This window comes from Tachyglossus aculeatus, chromosome 8 (assembly GCF_015852505.1).
Source record: "Tachyglossus aculeatus isolate mTacAcu1 chromosome 8, mTacAcu1.pri, whole genome shotgun sequence".
Classification (NCBI taxonomy): Eukaryota; Metazoa; Chordata; class Mammalia; order Monotremata; family Tachyglossidae; genus Tachyglossus; species Tachyglossus aculeatus.
The window spans coordinates 39,459,854-39,477,642 of NC_052073.1; the positions used below are offsets into that span (position 1 = coordinate 39,459,854).

At 55.2% G+C, this 17,789-nt stretch overlaps 1 protein-coding gene across 1 annotated transcript in view; it reads left to right on the forward strand.

Annotated features, from left to right (window-relative positions):
• LOC119931440 (RNA-binding protein 12-like) overlaps positions 1 to 17,789 on the forward strand; it is a 67,581-nt gene that overhangs the window by 11,400 nt on the left and 38,392 nt on the right. Inside the window, 4 exon segments of the mRNA XM_038750083.1 lie at positions 27 to 790; positions 822 to 901; positions 903 to 1,029; positions 1,031 to 1,435. Coding sequence (XP_038606011.1) covers positions 27 to 790; positions 822 to 901; positions 903 to 1,029; positions 1,031 to 1,435 — 1,376 coding nt within the window.

Sequence of the window (17,789 nt, forward strand, 5' to 3'; positions counted from 1 at the left end):
CCCCCGCCGGGGCCCCCGCCCCCGCCGCCGCCGCCGCCCCCCGCCGGGCCTGGCCCGGGCCAAGTCGCCCGGCGCGGGGGCCCGGCGCTCCCGCTCGCGCTCGCCCCACCGGCCGGGCTTCTGCGTCTACCTGAAGGGGCTGCCGTTCGAGGCGGAGAACAAGCACGTCATCGACTTCTTCAAGAAGCTGGACCTGGTGGAGGACAGCATCTACATCGCCTACGGGCCCAGCGGCAAGGCCACCGGCGAGGGCTTCGTGGAGTTCCGCGCCGAGGCGGACTACAAGGCGGCCCTGGGCCGCCACAAGCAGTACATGGGCAGCCGGTTCATCCAGGTGCACCCCATCAGCAAGCAGGGCATGCTGGACAAGATCGACGCCCTGCGCAAGCGGCTGCAGGCCGCCCCGCCGGGGCCCGACCTGCGCCCGGCCCCGCCGGGCCCCGCCCCCGGCCCGCCGGCCCCCGCCCCCAAGCTCTGCGCCCACCTGTCCAACCTGCCCTTCGACGTCACCAAGCCGGACATCCTGCAGTTCCTGGAGGGGCTGCCCGCCGACGAGGGGGCCGTGCGCATCCTGGTGGACGGCGGCGGCCGCGGGCTGGGCCAGGCCCTGGTCCAGTTCAAGTCGGCCGAGGACGCCCAGAAGGCCGCACGGCTGCACCGCAAGAAGCTGCACGGCCGCGAGGCCTCGCTGGCCGTCATCTCGCTGGACGACATGCGCGAGCTGGAGAAGAACCCGCCGGGCCCGGGCAAGAAGCCGCCCAAGCTGGCCGGCGACGAGCCCGGCTTCCTGGCCGGGGGCCCCAAGGGGGCCGGCAACGGCCCCCCCCTTCGCCTTCCCCGGCGGCTTCGCGGGGGCCGGCGCCTTCGGCCCCCCGCTGCCGCCCCCCGGCCTCGGGGCCGGGCTTCGGGGACGGCCGGCTGGGGCTGCCGGCGGCCGGGCCCGCCGGCGGCCTCCCGGGGCTGCCCGCCGCCGAGGTGCCCGGCTTCGGGGCCGGGCCCGCCCACCTGGGCGGGCCCGCCGCCTTCGGCGCCGGGGGGGCCCCAGGCCTTCGGCAACGGGCCCGGGGGCCTGACGGTGCCCGCCGGCGGCTTCGCCGGGGGCCCCCCGGGCCTGGGCGGCGTGGCGGGGGCCCCCCCGGGCTTCGGGCCCGCGGCGGCCCTCCACCTGGGCGGCCCCCCCGGCTTCGGCTCCGGCCCGGGCAAGCCCGGCCCCACCGTGATCAAGGTGCAGAACATGCCCTTCACCGTGTCCGTCGACGAGATCCTGGACTTCTTCTACGGCTACCAGGTCATCCCGGGCTCCGTCTGCCTCAAGTACAACGAGAAGGGCATGCCCACCGGGGAGGCCATGGTGGCCTTCGAGTCGCGCGACGAGGCCATGGCCGCCGTGGTCGACCTCAACGACCGGCCCATCGGCTCCAGGAAGGTCAAGCTGGTGCTGGGGTAGCCGGCGCCCCGCCGCCGGGACCCTTCCCCCCTTCGCCGATCACCACCACCTCCCGGGGACGGCCCAGCCCCTCCGCCCGCCGGCCCGCCGGGGGCGGGGGGGCGTCGTCGGACGGGGGCGTCCGCGGTGGGGCCGGGGGGCGTCCCGCGGGGCGGCGTCGGCCGTCGAGGCGTCGTTCCGGGGGTGGGGGGCGGGGGACGGGGAAGGGTCCGACCGCCGTGGCCGCGAGAGGGACGGACGGAGAGAGACACGCAGAGGCCCGGTGGCTTGGTTTGGATTGGTTTCGGAGCTGGACGGATCCCGCTCCGTCCTAGGTCCCGGACGCGTCGGTTCGCTTCCGCCTCCGAATAAAATCTCCGAACTCCCCCCCTCCCGCCGGGTCCCGCTGCCCGACTCCGTGCCCCTCTGAGGCGGGGAGCGGGCTGATGGGGTGCGCCCGGCTCGGGGTGGGGCGGGGTCGGGACGCTCGGAGCTCCCGTCCCCCCCCACCCCGGAGGCCGGCCGCCCCGCTCCGTCTGACCGCTCGCCCCCGGCCCTCTCGAGGGATGGTTTCTGATCCTTCCGGGGCCCGAGCCGGGGCTTCCGGCCGGTCAAGAGAGGGGCTCCGGGGCTACTCCCCGGGGTCCGCGGGGTTCGGGGGGGCGGGCCGGGGGGGAGGTGTGCGACTAGCCCCTCCCCCCTCCCGAGGCCTCGGTCTCATCCGATCGCGGGTCCCCGTCTCCTCGGACGGTGTCGAGGGGCCGTCGACGTCCCGGGAAGGCCACTTTTCCGGCCGGGTGCCAGAGGCGGATTCTCCTCCTCCTCCTCCTCTTCTTTCTCTTCCCTCTCCTCCTCCCTCCTCTTTTTCATCCCGTCGGTTTCCTCTCCTCTTTTCCAAGAGCGGTGTTTGGGGGCTGCCTGCTTCTTTCTCTTTCTTTCTCTTCCTATTTTCTCCCCCCACTCCTTTCTCTCCATCTCATTCCAACCCCCTTAGTTGTCGCCACCGCCGCCCAGGGTAGGTGAAACGTGCCGACGGGGAGGTCCCACGTTTGTTGTTGGCGGAATTCATTGATGTCCGCGGAGAAGGGGGCTCGGGCCCAGTGGGCCAGAAACGTTTGGTCGCGGAGTCGGGTCGCGTCCCGGCCGGCCGTCTCCCGCCGGTGGAAACTGTCATTAAATTGAATCGCTCTGTCCTCTGGAATTTTTGATTTTTTTTATTTTCCGTGTGCGCGTGTCCGTGCCCGAGACTGTTCCCATCGGGTGCCACGCATTCCCCCCCGGATGGGGGTCTCCCCGGAACTCCCCTGCCGTTTGTTCTGCGAAACCGCCGAGACTCCCGTGGCCCGCGGGTTTTCCAGCGAAGGAGATTTTTGTGTTGGAAATGTTTTGTTTTCCTCTCCCGACGCCCTCCGCCCGACCCCCTCCCGGTGAATTCCAACCGGAAGCTCTGTACCGCGTAAAGGACCCCTGTAAAGTCGGAAAGCTGTGTGCACCTGTAAAGACGATCATGTTCTTTTCAAACCTCTCTGTGTTGATGGATCATTTCTCCAGGGTCGGGCGTTGGGGGGGGTCGGCGGGGGGGGGGTCTTTCGGAAAGCGGCCCGCGAGCCCCCGGCCCCGGCCGGCCGCCCTCCGCGGGCACCGGGGCCGGGGGAGTCGCCGGGGGCCGCGAGATGGATCGGGCCCGCCCCCGCGGAGATGGATCCCGCGGGGGCGTGGGTTTTCCAAGGCCCGAGTACGGCATTGTGGCGGGGGCGGGCCCGCTCCCCCAGCCGCCGAGGGTCATGATGATGATGATGATGATGACGGTGATGATGGTGGCGGCGGTGATGATGATGATGGATGACTGGTTTTTTTGGTCGGGTGCCAACCCCAAGCCCCAGGTACGAGGCGATGAGATGGGAAACAGTCCCTGGCCCCCGCGGAGCTCACCGTCACCGGGAGAGGGGTCCCCGTTTGACCGAGGAGTCAAGCGACGACTTGAGGGCCAGGGGAGGAGCGGGAGTGGGGGTTCTAGGAGGAGGGAGGACACGTATCGAATCCCCATCTTGCCGACGAGGAAACCGAGGGCCGGAGAACGATCAGAACCGTGCTCAGCTCGGGGCGATAATCAGGTCGGACACGGTCCCCGTCTCGCACGGGGCTCACGGGCCGAGGAAGAGGGAGGGCGGGTATTGCGTCCCCATTGTCCCGCTGAGGGAACTGTGGCCCAGAGAAGTTAAGCGACTTGTCCCAAGTCACCCAGCAGGTGAGTGGCAGAGTTGGGATCGGAGCCCAGGTCCTCTGCCAGGCCCGCGCCCTCTCCCCGAGGCCGCCGCCCCGATCGCCGATGGGTCCGGTGGTGTTTGTGGAGTACTTACCGTCCGCGGGGCGGCGGGGAGGGTGCCGGAGGCGAAGGCGGACGCGGTTCCCGCCAAATGCGGGTTTGGGCTGCCCGGGGGCCCGGGGCGGCGCTCTCGGCGGGCAGGGCCGCCTCGGTCATCCGGGTTGTCGGTGGAACGGAAGGTTCCGAGATTCGATTCAATAAAATCGCCCCCGCGGACGCCCGACTGCTGACGCTTCCCGCCGCTTTGATTGGCCCCAGGTAACTGCCCCGCCGGTTGGGGGGCGCCCCGGGGGCCGCCCCTCGCCCACCTCCGCTCCCTCCTGTTGGCGGGCACTGGATCGGGGGGCGGGGGGACGGTCCAGACGTCCCGGCTGGGACGGATCCGGGGAACTCCATCCGGTTCTCCCGGCCCGAGGAGAAGGACTTTCCGGTTGCCCGGTTTCCCCCGGGACCGGAGCTGGGATTTTCTGGTGGTGGTGGTTGGGGGGGTGGGGGGGCGTTTGCCTAAGCGCTTAGTACAGCGCTCTGCACACAGTAAGCGCTCAATAAATATGATTGAATGATTGTCTGCTTGTCTGTCTGCCACTTGGGGTTTCTGCCTGGCTTGGGGCCTGTGCCTGACTGTGGGACCATTCATTCATTCATTCGGTTGTATTTATTGAGCGCTTACTGTGTGCAGAGCACTGTACTAAGCGCTTGGGAAGTACAAGTTGGCAACATATAGAGACGGGCCCTACCCAGCAGCAGGTTCACAGTCTAGAAGTGTATATTCTATTACCTGTATAGTCTATTACTTGTATATGTGTATATATGTTTGCATATATTTATTACTCTATTTATTTATTTATTTTACTTTTACATATCTATTCTATTTATTTTACTTGTACATATCTATTCTATTTATTTAATTTTGTTAGTATGTTTGGTTTTGTTCTCTGTCTCCCCCTTTTAGACTGTGAGCCCACTGTTGGGTAGGGACTGTCTCTATAGGTTGCTATCTTGTACTTCCCAAGCGCTTAGTACAGTGCTCTGCACACAGTAAGCGCTCAGTAAATACAATTGATGATGATGATAATATATGTTTGTACCTATTTATTACTCTATTTATTTATTTATTTTACTTATACCTATCTATTCTATTTATTTTATTTTGTTAGTATGTTTGGTTTTGTTCTCTGTCTCCCCCTTTTAGACAGTGAGCCCACTGTTGGGTAGGGACTGTCTCTATAGGTTGCTAACCTGTACTTCCCAAGCGCTTAGTACAGTGCTCTGCACACAGTAAGCGCTCAATAAATACAATTGATGATGATGATGATATATGTTTGTACCTATTTATTACTCTATTTATTTATTTGTTTATTTTACTTGTGCATATCTATTCTATTTTGTTAGTATGTTTGGTTTTGTTGTCTGTCTCCCCCTTTTAGACTGTGAGCCCACTGTTGGGTAGGGACTGTCTCTGTATGTTGCCAACTTGGACTTCCCAAGCGCTTAGTACAGTGCTCTGCACACAGTAAGCGCTCAATAAATACGATTGATTGATTGATTGGTAGAAGACCCATCTGTGGGTGCGACTGTCAAGTCAGTCAGTCAGTGGTATCTGTTGAGTGCTTACAGTGTGCTGAGGATGTACTAAGGGCTTGGGACAGTAGACGATCCCAGTATAATAGACGCATCCCCTGCCCGCAGTGAGCTTACAGCCTAGAGGAGAGACAGGCGCTATTATAAGTAATACATAAAAGCGTACGTATACGCTGTGAGGCTGGGAGGCGGGGATGAATAAGTCAGGGCGACCCAGAAGGGTCGGGGGAAGAGGAAAGGAAAAATCCTTCAGGGATGGATTGCTTTGGAAATGCGCCTTCGGTAAGTCTCTGAAGCTGGGGAGGGTGAGCGTCAGATATGACAGACAGCGTGGCTCAGTGGAAAGAGCCCGGGCTTTGGAGTCAGAGGTCAGGGGTTCAAATCCCGGCTCCGCCAAGTGTCAGCGGTGTGACTTTGGGCAAGTCGTTTCACTTCTCTGGGCCTCATTCATTCATTCAATCGTATTTATCGAGCGCTTACTGTGTGCAGAGCACTGGACTAAGTGCTTGGGAAGTACAAGTTGGCAACATACAGAGACGGTCCCTACCCGACAGTGGGCTCACAGGCTAGAAGGGGGAGACAGAGAACAAAACCAAACATACTAACAAAATAAAATAAATAGAATAGATATGGACAAATTAAATAGAGTAATAAATCCATACAAACATATATACAGGTGCTGTGGGGAGGGGAAGGAGGGGGAGAGGAAGGAGGGGGCTGAGTCTGGGAAGGCCTCCTGGAGGAGGTGAGCTCTCAGTAGGGCTTTGAAGGGAAGAAGAGAGCCAGCTTGGCGGATGGGCGGAGGGAGGGCATTCCGGGCCCGGGGAAGGACGTGGGCCTGGGGTCGACGGCGGGACGGGCGAGAACGAGGCCTAACGGTGAGGAGATTAGCGGCAGAGGAGCGGAGGGTGCGGGCTGGGCTGGAGAAGGACAGAAGGGAGGGGAGGGAGGAGGGGGCCAGGGGATGGACAGCCTTGAAGCCCAGGGTGAGGAGGTTTTGCCTGATACGTAGGTTGATTGGTAGCCACTGGAGATTTTTGAGGAGGGGAGTAACATGCCCAGAGCGTTTCTGGACAAAGATATTCCGGGCAGCGGCGTGAAGTATGGATTGAAGTGGGGAGAGACAGGAAGATGGGAGATCGGAGAGGAGGCCGATGCATTCATCCAGACGGGATAGGATGAGAGCTTGAACGAGCAGGGTAGCGGTTTGGATGGAGAGGAAAGGGCGGATCTTGGCGATGTTGCGGAGCCGAGACCGGCAGGTTTTGGTGACGGATCGGATGTGAGGGGTGAACGAGAGAGCGGAGTCGAGGATGACACCGAGGTTGCGGGCTTGTGAGACGGGAAGGATGGTAGCGTCGTCAGCAGGGATGGGAAAGTCAGGGAGAGGACAAGGTTTGGGAGGGAAGGCAAGGAGTTCAGTCTTGGACCTCAGTGACCTCATCTGCAAAATGGGGATGAAGACGGGGAGCCCCCAGTGGGACAACCTGATCACCTTGTAACCTCCCCAGCGCTTAGAACAGTGCTTTGCAGGTAGTAAGCACTTCATAAATGCCATCATTATTATCATATGAGGAGGGAGGGCGTTCAAGGCCAGAGGCTGAACGGGGGCCTCAGGCAGACGAAACGGAGCTCTAGTGAGAAGGTGGGCATTAGTCGAGAATAATAAATCGTAAATACATGGAGAGAAGTGCCCGGGCTGGGTTGGAATAGGAGGGCGAGCGGCGAGGTGAGGCAGGAGGGGGCGAGGGGATCGAGGGTGTTGACTGAGGAGTTTCCGTTGGATGCGGAGGGCTGTCTGCGTGTGGGACCATCGACCTACCGTGTAAGATGGTCTTTCTGCCTGTGTGTCTGCCCGTTGGGGTGTCCGCCGCACTGGGCTGAGCCTCGGGGGGACATCTGGCTGCCAGGGGGCTGGCACGTGTCCAGGCTCCTCCAGTCTGCAGCCTCTCCTGTGCCCATCCCGGGCCTTTTGGCCGGAGAGGGCATAGCCGGGCACCTAGGGCTCAGCCCCCCTCGGGGTCCTCTGATGGAGGCTGAGAGAGAGGTGGCCTCCCCCAAACGGGGGCATCCCCCATCGGGCCGGAGCCGAGGCCACCCGAGGAGGGTGGGGACGGGAGCCTGCCCCGGAAATGCCATCTAGGAGACGGGCGGTGTGCCTGTTGGCCCCTGGCAGCCTGGTGGTTTTACAGTTAAGCGCCCACCTTGTGCCAAACGCTGTTTTAAGCACTGGGGTAGATACAAGTTAATCAGGTTGGGTGGGGTCCCTGTCCCCTGTGGGGCTCACTCTCTTAATAATAATAATAATAATAGGCATTTGTTAAGCGCTTACTATGTGCAAAGCACTGTTCTAAGCGCTGGGGTAGATACAAGTTAATCAGGTTGGGCGGGGTCCCTGTCCCCTGTGGGGCTCACTCTCTTAATAATAATAATAGGCATTTGTTAAGCGCTTACTATGTGCAAAGCACTGTTCTAAGCGCTGGGGAGGATACAGGGTGATCAGGTTGTCCCATGTGGGGCTCACAGTCTTAATCCCCACTTTACAGATGAGGTAACTGAGGCCCAGAGAAGTTAAGTAACTTGCCCAAGATCACACAGCAGACGTGGTGGAGTCGGGATTCGAACCCATGACCTCTGACTCCAAAGCCCGGGCTCTTTCCACTGAGCCACGCTGCTTCTCTAATCCCCACTTTACAGTTTAATCCCTTTACACTTTACACTTTAATCCCCACTTTACAGTTGAGGGAACAGAGACGGAGAAAGGAAGTGACTCGTCCAAGGTCACCCAGCAGACGTGGCAGAGCTGGGATTAGAACCCACTTCCTTATGACTCCCAGCCCGGGCTCTGTCCACTAAGCCTGTGAGCCCACTGTTGGGTAGGGACTGTCTCTATATGTTGCCAACTTGTACTTCCCAAGCGCTTAGTACAGTGCTCTGCACACAGTAAGCACTCAATAAATACGATAGATTGATTAAGCCGCCCTGCTCCTTAAATAATAATAAATAATGATAATAATGATGGCATTTGTTAAGCGCTTACTATGTGCCAAGCACTGTTCCAAGCGCTGGGAAGGACACAAGGTGATGAGGTTGTCCCCCTTGGGGCTCACAGTCTTCATCCCCATTTTACAGATGAGGGAACGGAGAATTCATTCAATCGTATTTACTGAGCGCTTACTGTGTGCAGAGCACTGGACCAAACGATTGGGAAGTGCAAGTTGGCAATATAGAGAGACGGTCCCTACCCAACAGCGGGTTCACAGTCTAGAAGGGGGAGGCAGACAACAAACCAAAACATATTAACAGAATAAAATAAATAGAATAGTAAATATGTACAAGTAAAATAGAGTAATAAATTTGTACAGACATATATACAGGTGCTGTGGGGAGGGGAAGGAGGTAGGGCGGGGGGATGCGGGGGAGGAGAGGAAAAAGGGGGCTGAGTGTGGGAAGGCCTCCCGGAGGAGGTGAGCTCTCAGTAGGGCTTTGAAGGGAGGAAGAGAGCGAGCTTGGTGGATAATAATAATAATAATGGCATTTGTTAAGCGCTTACTATGTGCAAAGCACTATTCTAAGCGCTGTGTGGGTACAAGGTGATCAGGTTGTCCCACCTGGGGCTCACAGTCTTAATCCCCGTTTTACAGATGAGGGAACTGAGGCTCGGAGAAGTCAAGTGACTTGCCCAAGGTCACACAGCAGACATGTGGCGGAGCGGGATTCGAATACATGACCTCTGACTCCAAAGCCCGGGCTCTTTCCGCTGAGCCACGCTGCTTCTCTGCAGCAGCGGAGGGAGGGCATTCCGGGCCAGGGGGAGGAAGTGGGCCGGGGGGCAACGGCGGGACGGGCGGGAACGAGGCCCGGGGAGGAGGTGAGCGGCGGCAGAGGAGCGGAGGGTGCGGCCTGCGATGGAGAAGGGGAGAAGGGAGGGGAGGGAGGAGGGGGCCAGGGGATGGACGGCCTTGAAGCCCAGGGTGAGGAGTTATTGCCTGATGCGTAGGTTGGTTGGTAGCCACTGGAGATTTTTGAGGAGGGGGGTAACATGCCCAGAGCGTTTCTGCACAGGGATGACCTGGGCAGCAGCGCAGAGAAGTGACGTGACTCGCCCAAGGTCACACAGCTGACAGTTGGCAAAGCCGGGATTTGAACCCATGACTCCCGGCTCCCAAGCCCGTGCTCTTTCCCTCGAGCCGCGCTGCTTCTCTGAAGCCCCAGGAGGTGTCCGGCCATCCTGCCGGAGGACCCCGCGGTCCCACGCCCGGCCGGAAGTCGGAAGCCGCGCCCGGGGCGATGCCGGGCTCCATCAATCGTATTTATTGAGCGCTTACTGTGTGCAGAGCACTGTACTAAGCGCCTGGGAAGTCCAAGTTGGCAACATCTAGAGACGGTCCCTACCCAACAGTGGGCTCACGGTCTAAAAGATGGGCTCAGGGGCTGCCAGGCTCTGGGCACTCTGCTGAATCCTTGGGAAAGCACAGCCCGTCCCTAGGTCCTCTCCCTCCCCTTTAGTAACTGGCACTTTTGGGGTTGGGGGACAGCCCCTGGTAATAATAATAATAATAATAATAATAATAATAATAATAATAATAATAATAATAATAGGGGTTGGGGGACACCCCCAGGTTATAATAATAATAATAATAATAATAATAATAATAATAATAATTGGGGTTGGGGGACACCCCCATGTTATAATAATAATAATAATAATAATAATAATGGCATTTATTAAGCGCTTACTATGTGCAAAGCACTGTTCTAAGCGCTGGGGAGGTTACACGGTTCTACCGGAGCGGGCGGCTCCTGTCCCTTGGGGGATTCCCTGAGCCGCAACCCAGGACTCCGGCGGTCCGGGGCTGATCCTTCCTCCGGCGGGAGCCTTCTGTAGCCGAAAGACTGGTGAGCTGGGTTAGGGCTCGCCCTAATTTCCCTCCGCCAGCCCCGAGGACCCTCCCCCGTGTCCGGTGGCTGCCCCTCAGGCAGATGGCACGAGACCCCCGGGCCTGAAGGACTCCTCCGTGCCCCTTCCGCGGGGCAGAGTGGCATCGGGAATAAGGCCCCCGCGCTCTCCCGCCGGCAGTCACCATGTCCGGCGCTCCCCTCCGGCCCCCGCCCGGTTGTCAGGACTCCATTCATTCGGTCGTATTTATTGAGCACTGACCGTGAGCAGAGCACTGGACTAAGCGCTTGGGAAGTCCCAAGTCGGCAACATAGACGGTCCCTACCCGACAACGGGCTCGCAGTCTAGAAGGGGGAGACGGACAACAGAACAGAACACGCGGACGGGTGTCAAGTCGTCAGAATAAATAGAAATAAAGCCAGGTGCACGTCGTTCACAAAATCAATAGAATAGTAAATGTGTACAAGTCAAATAGAGTAATAAATCTATATAAACATGTATCCAGGTGCTGTGGGGAGGGGAAGCGGAGAGGAAAAAGGGGATTCCCAGCTCCGCTGGGGCACGCGCGAGATGCGGGGGTGGAGGAGAGGTAGTGACACTTGGACTCCGCACTGACCTTCAGCGATGGCTTTCCTGGGAGTGCCAAGGGATGATCCTTGCCCGTACCGGGGGCTCGATTTGCCCCTCGCCGAAAGACCGGTCCAGGGCTCCCTTCAGCGGCCGGAGCGACGGTCACCATGGCTCGGGGGGGTAGCCACCCGCAGCTACTCGTCCGCTTGGTGCGGGGCACGGGCCTGAGCGTCTGGGAAAAGCGCAAAAGAGGCGAACGGCGCGTCCCCCCCGCCCACAAAGAGCTTGCACTTCGAGTGGGGAGGCGGACTTAAAAGTGGCTTCGAGCGGAGGGGTGAAAATAAATCATGGAAAGCGCGATGGAGTTAAAGGTGTTTATAGGTGCCCTCTGGGGAGGGTGGAAATAGGGACGTGATGGGGCTTAGGTATCTCGCGGTGCCGGGATCCTTCAGGGAAGGCCTGTTGGAGGTGGTGGGCTTTCAGGACGGATTGGGTTGGGAAGCGTCCTGACACGGAGCGGGAGGGAGGGAGGGCCTGGGGAAAAGCACCAGTGAAGGTGAGCCGGAGGGGAACGAAGAGAGCGGGCAGGGCCCGGAAGCCCACGGGGAGTTTTCGCGCGATGCCAAGGGGCACGGGGAGCCGGCGGAGGGATTGGAGGAGGGACGTGGGCCGAGCGACGCGTCGGGAAGATGACCCGAGTGGCGGCGGCGGGGACGCGGAGTGTGGATCGGAGGGGGAGAGGCTGGAGGCGAGGAGGCTGAGGCGCTAGTCGAGCCGTGGGTACGCCCATTCCCACCGGGCCCTAAGCCCAGCGGCCTGCACGCCGTAAGCACGGAGTGGACAGCATTGACGGGCGGAGGTTGGCATTGGTGTGGCAGCAGCCTTGGGGCACGGCTGAAACTGGCAGATGTGCCGGGAGAAGCGACAGGGTCGTTGGTATTATTAATAATAATGCTCGTAATTGTATTTCTTCAACACTTACTAAGTGGCAGGCACTGTACTGAGCACTGGGGTGGTTATAAACAAATAGGGTCCCTGTCCCACGTGTGGTTCACAGACTTCATCCCCATTGTACGGACGGGTCGTTGGTATTATTAATAATAATACTAGTAATTGTATTTCTTCAACACTTTCTAAGTGCCAGGCACTGTACTGAGCATTGGGGTGGTTATAAACAAATAGGGTTGGGAAGTGTCCCTGTCCCACGTGTGGTTCACAGACTTTATCCCCATTGTATCAATCAATCAATCAATTGTATTTATTGAGCGCTTACTGTGTGCAGAGCACTGTAGTAAGCGCTTGGGAAGTACAAGTTGGCAACATATAGACAGACTGGTCGTTGGTATTATTAATAATAACACTAGTAATTGTTTTTCTTCAACACTTACTAAGTGGCAGGCACTGTACTGAGCACTGGGGTGGTTATAAACAAATAGGGTTGGGAAGTGTCCCTGTCCCACTTGTGGTTCACAGACTTCATCCCCATTGTATGGACGGGGCGTTGGTATTATTAATAATACTAGTAATTGTATTTCTTCAACACTTACTAAGTGCCAGGCACTGTACTGAGCACTGGGGTGGTTATAAACAAATAGGGTTGGGAAGTGTCCCCGTCCCATGCGTGGTTCCCAGACTTCATCCCCACTGTACAGACGGGTCGTTGGTATTATCAATAATAATACTAGTAATTGTATTTCTTCAACACTTATTAAGTGCCAGGCACTGTACTGAGCAATTGTATTTCTTCAACACTTATTAAGTGCCAGGCACTGTACTGAGCACTGGGGTGGTTATAAACAAATAGGGTTGGGAAGTGTCCCCGTCCTACGTGTGGTTCACAGACTTCATCCCCATTGTACGGACGGGTCGTTGGTATTATCAGTAATAATACTAGTAATTGTATTTCTTCAACACTTACTAAGTGCCAGGCACTGTACTGAGCATTGGGGTGGTTATAAACAAATAGGGTTGGGAAGTGTCCCTGTCCCACGTGTGGTTCACAGACTTCATCCCCATTGTATCAATCAATCAATCGTATTTGAGCGCTTACTGTGTGCAGAGCACTGTACTAAGCGCTTGGGAAGTACAAGTTGGGAACATACATATAGACAGATGGGTCGTTGGTATTATTAATAATAATACTAGTAATTGTATTTCTTCAACACTTACTAAGTGCCAGGCACTGTACTGAGCACTGGGGTGGTTATAAACAAATAGGGTTGGGAAGTGTCCCTGTCCCACGTGTGGTTCACAGACTTTATCCCCATTGTATCAATCAATCAATCAATCGTATTTATTGAGCGCTTACTGTGTGCAGAGCACTGTAGTAAGCGCTTGGGAAGTACAAGTTGGCAACATATAGACAGACTGGTCGTTGGTATTATTAATAATAACACTAGTAATTGTATTTCTTCAACACTTACTAAGTGGCAGGCACTGTACTGAGCACTGGGGTGGTTATAAACAAATAGGGTTGGGAAGTGTCCCTGTCCCACTTGTGGTTCACAGACTTCATCCCCATTGTACGGACGGGTCGTTGGTATTATTAATAATACTAGTAATTGTATTTCTTCAACACTTACTAAGTGCCAGGCACTGTACTGAGCACTGGGGTGGTTATAAACAAATAGGGTTGGGAAGTGTCCCCGTCCCATGCGTGGTTCCCAGACTTCATCCCCACTGTACAGACGGGTCATTGGTATTATCAATAATAATACTAGTAATTGTATTTCTTCAAAACTTACTAAGTGCCAGGCACTGTACTGAGCAATTGTATTTCTTCAACACTTATTAAGTGCCAGGCACTGTACTGAGCACTGGGGTGGTTATAAACAAATAGTGTTGGGAAGTGTCCCTGTCCCACTTGTGGTTCACAGACTTCATCCCCATTGTACGGACGGGTCGTTGGTATTATTAATAATACTAGTAATTGTATTTCTTCAACACTTACTAAGTGCCAGGCACTGTACTGAGCACTGGGGTGGTTATAAACAAATAGGGTTGGGAAGTGTCCCCGTCCCATGCGTGGTTCCCAGACTTCATCCCCACTGTACAGACGGGTCATTGGTATTATCAATAATAATACTAGTAATTGTATTTCTTCAAAACTTACTAAGTGCCAGGCACTGTACTGAGCACTGGGGTGGTTATAAACAAATAGGGTTGGGAAGTGTCCCTGTCCCACTTGTGGTTCACAGACTTCATCCCCATTGTACGGACGGGTCGTTGGTATTATTAATAATAACACTAGTAATTGTATTTCTTCAACACTTACTAAGTGCCAGGCACTGTACTGAGCACTGGAGTGGTTATAAACAAATAGGGTTGGGAAGTGTCCCCGTCCTACGTGTGGTTCACAGACTTTATCCCCATTGTATCAATCAGTCGTATTTATTGAGCGCTTACTGTGTGCAGAGCACTGTACTGAGCACTTGGGAAGTACAAGTTGGGAACATATAGACAGACGGGTCGTTGGTATTATTAATAATAATACTAGTAATTGTATTTCTTCAACACTTACTAAGTGCCAGGCACTGTACTGAGCACTGGGGTGGTTATAAACAAATAGGGTTGGGAAGTGTCCCTGTCCCACTTGTGGTTCACAGACTTCATCCCCATTGTACGGACGGGTCGTTGGTATTATCAATAATAATACTAGTAATTGTATTTCTTCAACACTTACTAAGTGCCAGGCACTGTACTGAGCAATTGTATTTCTTCAACACTTACTAAGTGCCAGGCACTGTACTGAGCACTGGGGTGGTTATAAACAAATAGGGTTGGGAAGTGTCCCTGTCCCACGTGGTTCACAGACTTTATCCCCATTGTATCAATCAATCAGTCAGTCGTATTTATTGAGCGCTTACTGTGTACAGAACACTGTACTGAGCACTTGGGAAGTACAAGTTGGCAACATATAGACAGACGGGTCATTGGCATTATTAATAATAACACTAGTAATTGTATTTCTTCAACACTTACTAAGTGCCAGGCACTGTACTGAGCACTTGGGAAGTACAAGTTGGCAACATATAGACAGACGGGTCGTTGGTATTATTAATAGTAATACTAGTAATTGTATTTCTTCAACACTTACTAAGTGCCAGGCACTGTACTGAGCACTGGGGTGGTTATAAACAAATAGGGTTGGGAAGTGTCCCTGTCCCACGTGTGGCTCACAGACTTCATCCCCATTTACAGACGGGGTAACCGAGGCACAGAAAAGCGAAGTGATCCGCTCAAGGTCACAAGCAGAGAAGTGGCGGAGCTGGGATTAAAACCCCTGTCCTTCTGACTTGCGGGCCGGGGATTATGCCACTGGAGTCTGTAAATCAATCAATCAATCAATCGTATTTATTGAGCACTTACTGTGTGCAGAGCACTGTACTAAGCGCTTGGGAAGTACAAGTTGGCCACATGTAGAGACGGTCCCAGCAAACGTGAGAGTCGCCGCAGGCGGCATCCCCCGGCCCGGGCCCCGCCACCGGTCAGGTGGGCTGCCTGCCCTCCTGGGGACCACCCCCGCTCGTAATAATAATAATAATAATGGTATTTGTTAAGCGCTTACTATGTGCAAAGCACTGTTCTAAGCACTGGGGGGTTACAAGGTGATCAGGTTGTCCCACGTGGGGCTCACAGTCTTCATCCCCATTGTCCAGATGAGGTCACTGAGGCCCAGTGAAGTGACTTAACCAAAGCCACACAGCCGACAATTGGCGGAGCCGGGATTTGAACCCAGGACCTCTGACTCCAAAGCCCGGGCTTTTCCCACTGAGCCACGCTGCTTCTCTGATAAGCCCCTGGGGTCACGACCCTGAGCATGTGAGCCCGCTGTTGGGTAGGGACCGTCTCTATGTGTTGCCAACTTGTACTTCCCAAGCGCTTAGTACAGTGCTCTACACACAGTAAGCGCTCAATAAATACGATTGATTGATTGAGTGATTGATTGCCGCGCCCACATCTAGTCGTGTTAGGAGAAGCAGCGTGGCTCACTGGAAAGAGCATGGGCTTTGGAGTCAAAGGTCATGGGTTCCAATCCCAGCGCCACCAGTTGTCAGCTGGGTGACTTCGGGCATGTCACTTCACTTCTCTGGGCCTCAGTTACCTTGTCTGTAAAATGGGGATTAAGACTGTGAGCCCCCTGAGGGGCAACCTGATCACCTTGTAACCTCCCCAGCGCTTAGAACAGTGCTTTGCCCGTAGTAAGCGCTTAATAAATGCCATTATTATTATTATTATTATTATTGTTATTATTATTATTATTTACTGCCAATTCCATTTGGGTCAGCGCTGGGACCTCTTTGGGTGTGGAGATTTCACTTCCCGTTCCTCACAGGCCACTCAGGAGTAGATCCCTTTCCTCTGGCCCCTTCCCACCTGTCAAGGGGCCACCTCTCCATCACCTGGATCCAGGTGTGCTTTCCCATGTGGAGCTCAGTACTTTATGGAGTACCTCCCGTAAATAATAATAATAATGATAATAATAATAATAATAATAATAATAATAGCATTTATTAAGCGCTTACTATGTGCAAAGCACTGTTCTAAGCGCTTGGGGAGGTGCCAAGGTGATCAGGTTGTCCCACGTTGGGACTCAGTCTTCATCCCCATTTTCCAGATGAGGTCACTGAGGCCCAGAGAACACAGTCACCCAGCTGACAACTGGCGGAGCCGGGATTCGAACCCATGACCCCCGACTCCAAAGCCCGGGCCCTTTCCACTGAGCCACGCCGCTTACGGTAGCGCATTGCGGACACATCATCGGGAGGACTGATTCCCCGGAGAAGACGCTAACGCTAGGAAAAGCCCAGGGAAAACGTGGAGGAGACGACCGGAAGCTAGATGGAGGGCGACCGTAACAGTGATATCTATTCTATTTATTTTACTTGTACATGTCTATTCTATTTATTTTATTTTGTTAGTATGTTTGGTTTTGTTCTCTGTCTCCCCCTTTTAGACTGTGAGCCTACTGTTGGGTAGGGACCGTCTCGAGATGTTGCCAACTTGGACTTCCCAAGCGCTTAGTACAGTGCTCTGCACACAGTAAGCGCTCAATAAATACGATTGATGATGATGATGATGATAACAGAAGAACCGTTAGGTTACGAATCACGGCAGAAGACAGGACGTTCTGGAGAAAATACATCCCTAGAGTCACTATGATTCCAAATACCAAAATTATTATGATGATGATGATGATTCAGAAAAGACTCGACGGCACTTGGTAATAATAATAATAATAATTCGCTAAGCGCTTAGTATGTGCCCGGCCCTGTCCTGTAAAGGTCAGACTCGCTGTGAGCAGGGAATCTGCCTGTTTTTTGTTACATTGTACACTCCGTGTACACTCCATTCCACTTAAAAGGTCCAACTCGCTGTGAGCAGGGAATGCACCTGTTTCTTGTTGCATTGTACACTCCCCAGCACTTAGCACAGTGCTTTGCACACAGCGCTCAATAAATCCGGCTGATCGTTTGATCACTGATGGGTTGATTGCTCGCTAGCCGCCGCAGAGGCCTCCCTCCGATCCCCCGCTTCGCGGTCCTCTTTCATTTCAGTCGCGGAATGCCGGTGGGGTTCGTCGTCGTATTGCACTCTCCCAAGCGCTTAGTACAGTGCTCCGCGCACGGCACTCGATAAATATGATTGAATGAATGAATCAGTTGGTTAACGGGCGATCAGCTCTGGGACCCGGGAAAACCGAGTCCTTCGGAGCGGGGCGGGGGGCACCGTCCGTGTGTGTTGACCGTCCGTGGATTCAGGAGGATCCCCCAGGTAGATGCCACCGGCCCCAGCTTGCGTCCCAAGAAGCCCCCCGGGCCCGAGTTCGGGGCAAGGGAGGGAGTCTGGACCGTGAGCCCACTTTCTAATAATAATAATAATAATGACGGCATTTATTAAGCGCTTACTATGTGCAAAGCACTGTTCTAAGCACTGGGGAGGTTACAAGGTACCAGGTTGTCCCATGTGGGGTTCACAGTCTTAAT